Source organism: Solea senegalensis, linkage group LG5, assembly GCF_019176455.1.
Source record: "Solea senegalensis isolate Sse05_10M linkage group LG5, IFAPA_SoseM_1, whole genome shotgun sequence".
NCBI lineage: Eukaryota > Metazoa > Chordata > Actinopteri > Pleuronectiformes > Soleidae > Solea > Solea senegalensis.
This window is the reverse complement of record NC_058025.1, coordinates 22,569,442-22,584,483: the sequence shown is the minus strand read 5'-3', so window position 1 is coordinate 22,584,483 and position 15,042 is coordinate 22,569,442. Positions and strand designations below refer to the sequence as shown.

The following is a 15,042-nucleotide window of genomic DNA, read 5'->3' as shown; positions in this document are numbered from 1 at the left end:
CTGTCTCACTGGGACCAGGTTTTGGTCTCCATGAGGACTACTGGTCCTGGCAAGAACAGTGTTTATGACAGAAAAGGTTCTAAACAGGAGACAAATACAAGAGCACACACGCGCGGACACACACACCTTCAATTTTTCTGTCGTATGGATGTCATTGAGAAAAACAAACATGGGCGTGGTTTAACGTCATGACGTAGGCGGAGAAACGTAAACCGTTCGGCGCAAAAATTCAAACGCTGTACAGGGAGGCAAACCACAGCTTGCTCTGCTCTCCTGGTACACATTACAGGTTAAAAGCAGTCACGATTAAGCCACGCCGGATATTACACTTTCACAGGTATGTTGAGTGCGCAAAGAAAGTTTCGTGGAGAAGCTTTTGTTTGGGCCTTTGTGTGTAATGAAAATGAAAACACGTTAAAGCTAGCTAATGCTAGCCGGGGCTAGCGTGTTTATGCTGTGATGCTCGTTGTGGGTCTGCAACCAGTTTCCTGTGTTTATCTAACCTAACCCTCTATATCTATGTAATTCGGCAATCAACTTATCTCGTCATATGCGCTGTGCTAATATCATATCTGCCGCATCGAGACTGTCTACGTTAACTCATAAATTGCATCACTAGTTTGAAGCTTTTTTCCACTGAGACTTTTTGTTTATGTTCAGGTTCTGGGTTTCATTAGACAACCGGAGATTGTAGAACGTAGAACACACAAAGCAGCAGACGTACTTATTTTAGATATGCTTTCATGAAAAACATTTGGTAGTGGAGAGAGACACTAACTATGTGTAAATCTTCTTGTCGAATGTGCTGCTGTTAAATTCTTATTGAATAAATGTAAGCACTAACATACACTTTCGTTGTTTATTTTACACAGTGTAAAAAAAAAAATTCAGTAATCAAGCAAAGATTATTGTGTTATATTCATATATATATATATATATATATATATATATATATATATATATATATGTTATATGTGCTGAACATTTCAAATCTTCCATCTTCTTTTTTTCCTCTTTTTTTACCACTGTTGCCTATTACCTTTACATTATATAAAACCAGCAAGCCTTTTCATTATTCATTTTTGTAAGTGGCTACGCTATGAGGTACACAGGAGATCTTGTGCTGCTGTGGCCCATCATCATGGTCATTCACTTTACATTTTCTCTTTTTTTGGACACAGTAAACACATTCGCTGTAAACACTGACTAGAGATGGCTGTGTATGACAATCCTAGTAGATCAGCAGTTTGTGAAATATTCAGACCAGCCTATCTGGCACTAACAACCACGACACGTCCAGAGTCGCTTATATCCCATTTATATATCACACATCTTCATTCTGACGCTCATTTTGAACTGCAGCAGCTTGTTTTGACCATATCTACATGACTTAATTCTGCCATGTGATTCAATAGAGGTTTAAACAAAAGTTGCTTGACATATATCCACATATTATAACAATCTGGATTTTTATTTATGTTTTAAATGTGTAGAATAAGTATGAAATATGTACATCAAATGGGTAAAGGCCTTTCAAACCCTCAAGGGCACTTTACATCTTAAATAAGAAGACAAATCAAACACAAAAGTTACGATAAAATAAAACAGACTAATTAAAAAGTAAAGATGAAATAAAACGGACAGGATCAACACAGTAGTTGGAGTTTAAAAATAAATACAAGAGTGTAAAATGCAGAATACTGAGGTGATACTGGGTGATCCACTGTGATTAATCAAATTTCTTTCAAAAAGGATTAGTTAAATAATGCATTCTGTTTTATTCATGTTTTACACAGTGGCCCAGCTGTTTTGGATTTGGTGTTCATTCATTATCCTTTCAAAACAATGATATTTTAATTTAATTACTGTTTTTCTTGAATTCCCCAGCTAAGATGAGCGCAGCCTCCACACCCATCTCCCGGGTTCGTCAGGGATGGGCATCATCCTTGAAGAACAAGGGTCAGTCCCCTGTAGCCTGCAGCACACCACTGCTCGCAGCCTTCCCCGGCAACGATGACGAGCAGGAACGTCGTCAGCGGAGAAGGTCAAGAGTCATTGACCTTCAAACTGCTACGGACTCCTCCTTTAACGACTCTGCATCTCACAGGTATGCTGCAGAGTTTAAAGCTTCCAACTAGAGCTGGACGATATGACCCAAAACATTGATTGTCTGATATTGATAGTTATGACAAAATGTCAGATAATTAAACAAAAAACAACATACTAATGGATTGTCAAAATAGTTGATTAAATAATCATTGTAGCCCTACATCATATCAATATATTTAACTTTTGTTAAATTATTTTTGACTAAGTGTATTGCATAACCTTGCAATATATTGATTAGAGCTGTAACTATTCATACATTATTAATTAATGGCTAAAATACAATAATTAATCGGTTTGAATGTTTGTTTTTTTAATTATCAAACCTGGTTCACTGATGTGAATATTTTCTGCTTTCTTTGCGACATATAACAAAGGAAGAGTTGACTTTAATTTCTGATGACCTATTAAATCATGACTTTGTCAACACATTTCTTGCTGCCATGTAATATTCCTCCTGAAAGCCTGAGGATAATCTCATGTTTGTATGCAGTGCCACAGGGACTCCTGCTGCCGTGCCCAAGTTGTCAAATGCACAGATCTCGGAGCATTACTCCACCTGCATAAAACTCTCCACTGAGAATGTAAGTGTCATGTATTGTCCTGTTTTGGCGTGAGGATGTGCTCTTCTTTTTGTCTCCTTCTTGACCTGGGTTTTTTAGATATACAATGATTTACTTATGAATAAATTGATGAAACATGACAATTTAATTTCCCTTTTGGTCATTGATAAGTGATCCATCTATATTCAAGCAACAGTAAAAGATTAATGCATTGCATTATCTTTTTTCGTCAGAAAATCACCACCAAAAATGCCTTTGGTCTCCATCTGATTGATTACATGGCGGATATTCTCAAACAGAAGGACTCTGAGCTCACAAACTTTAAGGTATGAATATTCTTTATTGAACTTCATTAGGAGCCTTAAATCTGCAGTGTGGAACTTCTGGTGATTGTTGTCATTATTGTTCTGCCTCCATTTTGTCTTTTTGAACAGTAAAAGTGTGTAATTAACAAACATCCTTAAAAATATTGAATATTTGAGTGTTTTCTTTAAAACATAATCAGAATTTGCTGGGAATTTGAGTCTATATTGTGGGAATGTCCCTGCTCACTGGGATGATGTACCCTCTTTATGACCTCTTTTTTAAAATGTTTGTAATTTCTTTACTCCTTGTCTCCTTCCACAATCCTCCTTCCCTGCTGTCTCTTTCTGCATTTTGTCGTCTCCTGCCTTCACCCCCTCCTCCCCCTGAGCCTCTCAGTCTCCTTTTGCTTTTTATGTTGTTCTAAATAGTTTGAATTCCCTGTCACTCGGCCCATCTCTCTATTTCCTTCCTTGTCTTCTTTCATCTTCTCTTTGTGCATTTGTTCTATTGAATAAGAGCAAACATCTATTTATTGTCTAAATGCTATTCAATGCCTCAGTCAGAGACTGAACTTTTGCTGTTATGTCTTTACTAATATGGATTAAAACATCAGTAGCTGAAAATGTCATCATATATAATATTTTTATTTATTTATATTATATATCATATTTTCAAGAACATATTTAAGGGTGGTGTTCATTCAACAAACTTAAATAGTGCCATTCTGCCTCTCAAATAAATAATCTATGCTAAGTAATAAGTACCATCATATTCAGACAATACTACAAATATGCATGAAAGCTCATGAAAACATTGTTTAATAAAACAAACTGTGTGAAGTTCACCTCTTTAAAGTACATGTATGCTGACATATTTTGCTCTCAAGTCTTCATCATGGAGTCAAACAGAGCTTATAGTGGAAGAGGGCATCTTATTGTGATGTTCTACCAATTCAATTCTAACCCAGGAACAAGAGGTGGTGGCCACAATAATAAAGTAATGGTTATTTCATCATCCTCTGCCAACTCTCTAGACAAAATTTAAAGTATTCAGTTTAATTGTGTGTGGAACCCTCACTTGCCTGATGCTTGTTGTTTTTATTATTTTGACACTGTTTTGTATCCATAAATGTAACATTATTAGTATGCTACACCCTTCATCTGTAAACAGGCTTTGTTGAGCAACTCTATTCCACTCGACTGAGGAATATATACAGCAGGGGTGGGTGGGGATGATTCCCGCTTATCAACTACCAGGTTTTCTAAGCAGTAAAATTCACTTCTGACAGTTTTGTGAGTGCTTTTTTGTGTCATACTCAGCCATCTCACTTCACTAGTGCAATGTTGCTACTGTATCTCCTTTGTCGACATAAATTGAATCCCTTCTTGTGTGCAGTGTGGGAATGTCACACGAGATCTAAACACCACTGTACCAAGAAACACAGAAAATCATTAAGGGGCTGACAGATTTAGTCAGCATTGTGTGAACCCATTTGACAATGTTTTTAATGTTTTTTTTAATATTTAAAGGTTAAGCACTACAGTTTTAAATGGCACTCCGAATTGTTTAATTTGAATGAAATATATTATACGTTATCTGTTGTAGCTGTTGCCCTGGTTAATAGTGTCATTATAGATAATATAGAAGTAAATACATTGTAGTCATTTTGGCAAAATAAGTGTGAATGGTTTACTCTATATTTGAATGTTTTTCTTAAAATACCAGGTGAAAATTATCCGTTTAAGGTCTCACAAGTTTTGAGCAGAACTTTCAAGCCGCAAAACTTAATTGAAAGGTGTCAATAAAATATGCCGTCACTCCAGCATGACTGTTCTCTGCCATCTTTACTATAAGCAGCATTTATGATGTATTCTTTGTTTGTGTGTTCCTACTAAAGGTTGCAGCAGGTACTTTAGATGCCAGTACAAAGATCTATGCTGTGAGGGTGGATGCCGTTCATGCTGATGCTTACAGGGTGCTCGGTGGCCTGGGAGCCGAGACCAAACCAGGGGAGGGTAAGAAATTCTTTACCACTGAATTATGACTGTACTAGATGGCATTTCCACTTACTTTTCTGCTGTTCTGTTTTGTTTTTGCCCACAAACAGACACGAATGACGAGAACAGAGAAGATGAAGGAGCTGAAGTGAGTGCAAAGCAGCCGAAGAGAAAGCGGCCTCCTAAAAAGACAGTGGAGCAGAATCTGAGCAACATCAATAGTGCAGAGTCTGAGAGGAAGTGTGAGGTAAGGTGGAAACTAGCTATGGTGGTTATAGTTTAAAGTAACACTGTAAAATCAAGCAACATTTATTGGTAGTGACTTGAACTTTGATTCATTAAAAGTTGTGTAATATTTCCATTTCAGTGCATACACTGTGTAAATTCTTTTTGACCTCATCTTTATGAGTCTAATCATGATCAAATATTCTTTGTCCCCTTGCTCTTGCCCAGGTGGACCCCATGTTTCAGCGGATGGCCTCATCTTTTGATGAGAGCAGCACCGCTGGCGTCTTCCTGCCAGTTCTCTTCAGTGAGAACAGTCGTTGCGAGCTGCTCTTCCCCTCCTACATGACACTTCTGCAGTCCAGACCCTCGTATTCTCCTCCACCTCCACAGACAGTCTCCACTTCTCCATTCAAGGGTAAAACATATTTACTAAATTTGGGAAAATGTCGTCTTCTCCATTTATTTTAAGTTGTTAGGTTGCCTTTCAACACTGCTCATTGCCACCAGATATACAGTATAGTATACCTGTGCTTTGTGTTTCTTCCAGCTGGACTACAGCGCTCCCAGGAGAAGAGCTCCATTTGCCCCTCACTGCTGGACTTCTCTTTCACTAGCTGGAACCCCGAGCAGGTCAGAGATCCCCATCAGCACCACGTCTTCCATAGTTCAGATGAAACGGTAGCAGAAGCAGCAATTCTTTGGTTAAGGCACAGAGCACTGCAGCATCCATAGTTCAGCTTTCCTCCCCCTGCATTTCTTGTATACATATCAGCACTAAAATGTAGGTGGACACAAACACAATGCCGACAACCCAGAATCATCTTATCTTTTGTTAAGTGTATTATCCTCATTTGCATCCCTTTTTTAAAAATCCCCCTTTACCCTGTATTTTATTGCTTTTTTAATAGTTTCTATTCATTATTTGTTTTCATTTGCAAACTCTTACTTGACACAATCAAGTTGATCTTGTCATTTGGATTTTATTTATCTTGCTTTCATTTATGTTTTTTTCCTTTTATTTAGGATTTATAACGACATGTGATGAAAGAAAGAGAAACACTAATCCACAATCTTAACATATTTATTGTTTGTATTTAGATATGTATTATTAAACACAAATCATTTACATAAAGTGATATTTTATTCTATTCTGTGCATCTTTTGTCAGACTATGAATCAGCTCCTGGAGAAGATGAAGCAAGGTGAGCATGTATTTGATGTAAATGCTGAGCCCGAGCCTGAACCAGAAGAGGACGATTGCCCTGACTTTGATGCTGACTATGAGGACGGACCCGGTGACTGTGAGGAAGGTTCCAAGGAACACAAAGAGGGATGTGAGGCTTCTACGTCTGGTAAAGGAAGGTGAGATTGTGAACTCCAGTGCATTTGAAGGGGGAATTTAATTTTACTTCAGAAAGACGCAATAACTTAACCTTTTAATGCAGACCTTGTGATTAAGGAGGCAAATGGGCAAAAGCTTGTCGTGCTTCTCTTTGTGCATGTTCCACACTTTTCCCTCCTTGTATTCTTAAAAGCTATAAGAACCTTATTTAAGATGATAAGAGGACCTTCATTATGCACTCTTCTTTTTAATTGTGTTACACTAAGGTTTGCTTCACATATTCACTGGGAGAATGTCATTTTTTTCACCAGGAGAGTAGATATTTAATTAATTAGAACATCCTGAATATCCTGGTAAAAGTGTGTCCAAATCAAAACCTGTCAGCCTTGATTAATTGAAGGCCTTTGCGCGTGTGTGTGTGTGTGTGCTTGCGTTGCTTTGAATGGTGATGTGATGAAAATGCAGAGATGTGATTGCGATCGGAGAGGGAGACATCGCCACGATGTGCATGCAACTGTCCTCACAGCCCAGGGAATATTCCTACTTCAGCCCCAGGACCATGGCTGCGTGGGCTGGACCAGGATACTGGCAGTTCAAGCCAAAGCACAAGTGTGAGTGACAATTGATTGACTTGATACTAGAGCTGAAACGATAAATCGATTATTAATCGATTACTAAATTAATTGACAACTATTTTGATAATCAATAATTGGTTTTAAGCTTTTTTTAATGATTAAAACAAGATTTCCGATTGTTTAAGCTTTTTAGATGTGAGTGTTTTCTTCATTTCTTTGCTCTGGATAACAAAGAAGTCATTAAAACTCAATCATTTTGGTTTGTGGACAAAACAAGACATCTGAGAACATCATAATTTCCAGGTTTGACGAACACCGATCAACATTTTTTAAGGTTGTATGATAATTTATGGACCAAATTATTAATTGATTAATCGAGAAAATTATCGACAGATTAATCAATTATGAAAATAATCGTTAGTTGCAGCTCTACTTGATACATTTTCTCCTTGGCTCAGCAATCAAAATCTGCTGTAGCAAAGGTTCCTTCCTGAAGCACATGTAAATTTCTCAAATAATGTTTTATACACTATTTATCAACTAACAGGAAAGTCAGTTTTGTCACTGTAGAGATTAAATGAAAATAATCGTTAGTTGCAGCACCAGTTTGGTCAATAGCCATCTCATTACACTTATGCTGTATTTGGAAATACACCTTATAGAACAAACTATACATTTTAGTTTGGTTTTTTTAAGTATAAAGTTGTCTTTTCGTGTTTCCTTTTAACAGCTGTGATGAGTTTCTAAAATGTTGTGTGTTATAATTAACTGTTTCTATGTCGCTTCTTGCATTTAATCTCCTATAGTGGACCATTTGCCTGACAAGGAGACACGCAAGAGGAAGCCCAAGAAGGTGTTTGAAATAGATTTCAGCGACGACGTCAACTTCGACACCTACTTCCGCACCACAAGGGTAAAATAAAATCTGGAAAATCTATATTCCTTGAGAAAGATGTGTACACTGAGCAGAGTGGTTGTTATAGCATATTAATTAAACCAATGTGACATCAGTTTTGGTTTGGACCCGACAGTGTTTTTGATCTTAATGGTATACTGTAGGTTTTTCTTGTGTGGTTTGTATAAAGCCATGGTTCACAAGCTGTGGTACTCAAGCTTCCTCTGGTGGTTCATAAAGGAAAATCACAAATACTATTCTATTGTATATAGCAGATTAAGTCATCAGAGTGGAGCTGAGGAATTTTGAACAGACTGCGTTTGTCACAAAAGGCTCAAAGTACATTATGTGGAGACGTAGTAGCTGCAAGTCACTTTTGTGAGCTGTGCATTACCAACGCCTAGGGCTGGGTGATATGGCTTAAAAATAAAATCACCAATTTACTCACATCACAGTTGATTTAGAATTTTAGTTTGCTTCTTTAAAACAAACTTAAATTATTCAACACAAGTTCTGCTTTTATTTTTCCTTTTGGGATTTGAACAAGGTTTCCACTAAGACTTTTGCATTTTCATTAAAAACCCCTTTGCAAAAAGAATGTTGGTCTATGGGAACATTAGCTTCTACTTCTCCCCCTGATAAGTTCAGTGAACATTTTTGTGAAGAGTTAATCGTCTCACTTACTAGTTTATGGTCTTCAAAAGAACTTTGTAAAGTATGTTATACACTGCCTGGTCAAAAAAAAGTCGGCACCTTTTTACAGTAGCTGTTTATTTTTTGGTAGTCTTGGCAGTAGGTCAGGTCTAGGTTCAGCAATATTATGTGTCCAAACAATGAGGTCCTTATTGAAATGCCTTCATTCTCTAAATACCGTCTCTCTCTAGTTTTTTGAGAAACTGACTGAAATCTGTCAAAATCATGAGCTGAGAATAACATCATCTGCTTTCCTTTCACAGGCTGCCACCACCATCACCAAGTCTGCCCTCAGTGCCGGCAATAAGAAGTCGACTCTACCAGCAGACTTCCAGTTTGCCCCAGAGACTCTCTCCCAGCTCAGCCTCAAACCTTCCAGCTCGGTGAGACCTCACTTACTCCTGACGGCTGATGAGGCTGCTGGGAAATATTGAAAGCAGAGGAGCACAAACACCATCTTTCATTTTGTTTGTAGAATCAATGCACCAGTGACCAGTGTGGTCCAAATACTTTCACAGACCAACAGGGAATTTTAGTTTGGCGTCACAGACTGAAAATAAATCTCCAAAAATGCGTATTATTACAAACTAGAAATTAATCATGCACATTTTTGTTTTCCCTAGTTGAGTCAAGATGCCAAGAAGAGGTTGTCTGGAGAGCTCGGCGAAGGCATTGGAGACTATGACTACAACAATGCCAATGACACAGCCAACTTCTGTCCAGGGCTTCAGGTCTGAAATATTATTTGATCTGACTTTCTTTTGTGTGGTTGGATGCAGTGATATGTACAGGGAACGCTGAATGGTTTATGTATGTTTGAGTGAATTATAGAACTCTAGTGTAAACTGCTCTGAGTGATTACTAAGAGTAGGAAAAAGTGTTATATGAACACAGAATATTTGCCATGTATTCTGACTGTGACACATGATGTATTCGAGTTTGATGTGAGTATTTATGCAACCGATGCTCAAATCAGTGCAGCTGATGGCAGATGTATATATGATGCCAATTATTTTATACCAATATTATAGTTTGCGCAATATCCATTATGTCAATATCTCAGGATCACTTGGTCAATAACCGATACCAATACTGAATTATGTAAATTGTTCTCTGTACCCAACTGAGGAGGTCATTTAGTCTCTGCTGTAGTGAAATGAACAATCTTTTTCATACTGATGTCACAGCAGATGTAGATTTACAATTTCTTCATTGTTCAAAATCAATAAATGTAAAAATAATAGTTGCAGAAGGCATCAGTATAGAAGTTAAGCAGGTAGCAGCCTATTTAGTCATTAGTCATATCTTTGTCTGTTTGCTGACAATCTGATAATTGATTTTATAGCCAAGATCGGCTGGTACTAATATGTCAATTGTATTGTGCATCCGTAGCTGATATGGTTGGCCAATTTTCTCCATCTGATAAAATATAAGTTTAATAATAACCAATCTAAACTTACTAAAATTGCTAATAATCAGAATCCGTATCAAAATTGTCTGGATTAATTGATTCATCTGTTTAATCACTTCAATATCACTGATGGAAATAGACCCATTGCACAAATTATAAGCTCAGACCAGCTGATCAGTATCAGTGAAAAGTAACACGACATATGTGGATTGTGATCGAACATCTCACTCTGAGTCTGGTGTTGACCTACATTTTCATGCTTGTGGCACCTCTTTGTCTGTCCTGCTCTGCTCCTCAGGGTGGTGACAGTGATGATGATGTTGAAGGGTTTGCTGGTTCAGACGACACACAGCCTTCAGCGGACAGTTTACCGTCACACTCTCAAGATCTAGAGGGCGTGTCCACCTACGGAGAGGACGATTTGGTACCGGAACCCCACAGAGTGAGTCACACAAGATTTCTCTGCAGGTTGGACTGCTTGAGGGTTGAGTAACAATCTTTTTTGAAAACCTATGAAATGGTTTTGCAAAAAAAACGATCTTTTAAAAAGTCACAAGATCCTTCAAACATTGCAAGCCAAGTACATGACATTATTTGCAGTCAGTGGCCCTCAAAGAACAAGACATGCAGGAAGCCTCAAGGCTACAAGCTCAATTTGTAAAACAGATTGTACTCATGGTAAGTTAGCAGATGGTATTCAGTTGTGCTTCTTTCTCCCGTAGGTCAACAAGATTGAGATCAACTATGCCAAGACTGCAAAGAAAATGGATATGAAGAGGCTGAAGAACAGTATGTGGAGTCTCCTCACTGAAAGCCCAGAAAAACCCTCAGAGGTAAAGTTACACTGACAGATTGGCCTTGTATCATGGACCGGTTTAGGTTGCATCTCCACTACAAAAATAGAACCTGTGCGACGTATGTGTGGAGACGTCACTGCACAGCTGTGTGAAACTGCAGTGACTTAGTTAACACACACACACACACACACGAGTGACTAGTGATTTCTAAAGCATTTGTTTTTAGTTTAACTGAATCAAATCACTAGAATCAGTTAATTCAAAATGTTTGTTCAGTACTTCCTCCATGAATGGAGCACAGACTCCATCTGACACAGTCACTGGACTGAAATACAGCGGCATGGTTTGTGATGCAGCCCGCGATCCGCAGTGCTGTCGCTAAATAATAATACACCAGACTCCTCTGTTAAAAATTGAGATTTTAGACATTTCCCTGGTAGTTGTTGGAGATTAACCCATGTTTTTAGGATTGTTAAGTAGTTTCAATTGATCTACAGTTCGGTACCAGGTACTAAAAAATATCAGTGGCCTTTTTTAAGTTTTAATCTTGATGTAGTTGAATTTGATGGGAGATCACACCCTTTTAATATCTGGTGCCCAATGTTTTGGCTTTGAAAAAGAAAGGAACAGATACACATGCATTTTTAATATTCTGTGAGAAATCCTTCAGTATAAGTCACTTAAGTTTTCAACTTTTTCTATATCCCAAGAAATATTCTCTGGTGATGCACCGCCATGTTTTAGTTTTCCAGCAGGTATTTGTTTATATACAATACCTGCAGTCAGTCACAGTGATGTCCACTCATGTGCTGTACTCATCTGTTGTCCTCTCAATGGGAACATAATTTATAAAATAGACATCATGTTCTTTTGAAGAAGAGCTGAAACTAGTAATTGAGACCATTAATTCCATGGGAAAATGTTTACTGATGTTTTATATCAAGTGAGAAATAGAAGCTAATTTTCCCATAGACCTCCATTCTAACCTTGCAAACCCAAAGACTATATCCACTTTTTTTTATAAAGACTCTATTAGCTACCCTTGGACCTTTTTTATATCCACTTCATTTGTAGAATTCCTCTTCGTCCAGATACCCACAGTCAGGAAACGGTTGCGATAGCAGGCTACACTGCAACTGATTCAGCTGACACACCCTCCTGTCTGCTCTCTCTACAAAGTTCTGCCTCAAAAACTAACTGAACTCATACTACCTAACACCTGCCAGAAGCTGAGTGGAGGAAATATTATGGCCTAGGGGTGGGGTCAAACTATTGATTTGGTGATCATTGTCCTTCCTTGTGCAATATGGTTGATATTATAATTAACAAATGAAGGCACTGTAAAGTAAACCGTCCCTGTCAGTTTCAGGTGTCCCTCCTTCATGTACTTCACAGTGGCACTGCTCAAATGAACGAGGGAAACTTGGTTTAAGAAGAGAGAGTTAACAGTGGGATAATGGTGGAGAAAGCTACATTAAGAGATTATTGATTATCACAGTATCATTGTATTGTGATATTATTGGTATCACGTATCAGACGTGATCTGTATTCATATTCCGTTCCATTTACATTGAAATTACAGAATTTGAAACTGGGAGTGACAACACCTCCAAGTTGACCGTGTTCCAGAGAGAAGTCGTGAAAATAACATTGTTGATCACACCAGTCAATAACATTTTACAACACTAAGTGTACAGCAAATAAGACAAAAGCTATTAATGTTGCAGTGTTTGTATGGAGGTAGTTATCTTGGAATCCTGTGTCGGATTTGATAAGGTTGCTCAGATTTTCTGAATTGGAAGTTGAGGGGCGTACCTTCAACAGGAACTCGGAAATTCCAATTGCTATTTCGCCTAAAACACATAAAAACCAATTTCTTCTGTTCTCTATGCCTTTATGTCCATGTCATTAACTGGGCCTTCATGTTCCCTGCAGGAGGTGGAGACTGTGGAGAAACCAGAAGTGTCTGGTGAGAAAGTGTTCAGTCAAACTACAAAGACGCTGCTTCAAAGGTACCATCAGACCCAACCACAACTGCCATGACACAGCATTAATAAACTTCACATGTGTTTTAGCACCTTTGGCTGGATCACACAACCTGCTGCTGGTGTTGGACTTTAAATCACAGAAGTATTATTGTAGTTCAGACATGAGCAAGTGGATCTAAACACCTGATTTTTCAGCTTCTTAAACGTGAATATTTTCTGGTTTCTTTTCAGTCATTCTGTCTTGGTGAACTAATCTTCATCATTACTATTATTATAAAGTTTTGGGTACAATGATTAACAAGTGATCGATATATCCAAGTAGGAGAGAAGTATATAGTTTAACAGGCTGAAATATAAGAAGAGTATAGATTTAAATAACAAGAAATAGAGTAATTGACAAAAATGTATAAATTGGGGGTCAAAAATGAGCTTCATGAGGTAATCGCCAAGTTGATGCCTTTGCAATCGTTTCAAATTGTAATTTAGATTAGAAAATGATTAATTGTTCTGCCCTTCCAAAGTTTTAAATCCAGCATCATTTCTAAAAGTTTCCATTTAAGGAGCTTTGGCACTCTGAGCTAGTGTTTTGAACAGATGTAAACAAAGGAAAGTATATTATTGTGATAAAAACTAATAACTACACCTTCCCTGAAGGCACCAGATTTTATGTCCTGCTGCCTGAACGCACCAATATTAATCCGTATTGTTTTGTTCCAGGTTGCCTAACACAATGGCCCAGAACCTGTCGGTACCTCTTGCATTTGTCGCTCTGCTTCATCTTGCCAACGAAAAAGTGAGTGTGTTTTTTTTATTTAAGCAGTAACAATGTTACAGCATTAACGTCCTGCAGGTGATGATAATTATACTTTGAAAGTATGTGTTAAAGGGTTAATGCATTAATCACCATAGACTGGTGAGAGCTAAAAGTCAAAATCTTCAAAAAAAAGTAACTTTCTTTGCATTCATTTCATTCCCAGTCAAGACACACTGGTGGCTTTGCATTGTTAATATTGTGTTAAAAACTGATATGAATTACAAACACAATTTTAAACAGGATTAAAAAAAAACAAAAAACTAGATGAATTGTTATTAACTATTACATTTCTGTGATTGTCCTGTCCTAATATAAACACACTGATATAGAGGAAGGCATTTAGATCTTAAAACAGGGTTCCCACGGGTCCTTGAAATCCTTGAAAGTTTTTGAAAATCTCCCTGAATAGACCTGTGTCATTGAAAGTGTTTGAATTTTGTACAAGATAGAAGTCGATGTTTAGGTAAATGTCTCCCGCCTCCAATGTTCCTTGAATTTGAGGGAATTGGTCCTGGAAAGTAATTGAAAAATCCTTGAAATTGCTGTCAACCAACGTGTGGGAACCCTGCTAAAAATGTATTCAGTGTAGTTACATGTGATTGTTTTCTTCTTTTTGTTTTTTCCTTGACAGAATTTGGAGTTGGTGAAAGTTGATGACATGTCAGATATCATCATCAAACAAGGCCAGTGAGGAAGAGTGAATGATGCGATGTTGTATAAATAATCACTGCTATTCTGTCCTCCTCCATCTCTTTTTAATTCTAATTACTCTGCGACACTTTGCTACTTGTACATGTTTTTATTCCATTTCTAGCAAATATAAAATAAAGACCTGAGTGTGACCTATTTCCTTAAATAGGCATTTCCTTTTATTCTGTGCTCCTCATCGTTTGTGTAGATAATTGAATTGCTCAGCCACTGAACAAATCATTTATTCTGTCAAAAGAAATAAAAAAAACAATTTTTTTTAAATAAAAAATGCTGTCAATGTTTATTTCAAACACTGTGTATGTTCTCTATAATTCATATTTAATTTATTGTGACAAAGCAGTTATGCAGATTTTTGTAAACTTTGCGGTCAAAACCAGGTTATTTTTTGAGGACGTTTACAGGAATGGTTAGGGTTAGTGTGGGTTAGGGTTAAGGTTAAACTTCTGTGTAGCTGTTGATTTACTATAGGCTGACACTGCCCACTGGTGGTGTTCTGAAGTGTTGCTACTGAGGTACAAATGTGGTCCACATAGAATTTATAGATAGCCTTGTTTCTGGGACATTGTTCTTATTTTTTTACTTTAAAAGAAAAATAGTCTTGGCAAACAAGTTTACC

The 15,042-nt window shown here is 37.4% G+C and overlaps 1 protein-coding gene across 1 annotated transcript; it reads left to right on the top strand.

The window, feature by feature from the left end:
• The first annotated feature begins 221 nt into the window (after positions 1 to 221).
• ncaph (non-SMC condensin I complex, subunit H) lies at positions 222 to 14,571 on the top strand. Its single transcript, XM_044025184.1, has 18 exons — positions 222 to 337; positions 1,888 to 2,107; positions 2,600 to 2,690; positions 2,903 to 2,995; positions 4,873 to 4,990; positions 5,083 to 5,219; positions 5,426 to 5,615; positions 5,748 to 5,830; positions 6,369 to 6,562; positions 7,008 to 7,153; positions 7,924 to 8,030; positions 8,969 to 9,088; positions 9,329 to 9,436; positions 10,415 to 10,558; positions 10,839 to 10,949; positions 12,849 to 12,925; positions 13,619 to 13,694; positions 14,347 to 14,571. Exons 2-18 carry the CDS (start codon positions 1,893 to 1,895, stop codon positions 14,404 to 14,406), a joined length of 2,070 nt encoding a protein of 689 aa, XP_043881119.1. The 5' UTR covers positions 222 to 337; positions 1,888 to 1,892; the 3' UTR covers positions 14,407 to 14,571.
• The last annotated feature ends 471 nt before the right edge of the window (positions 14,572 to 15,042 follow it).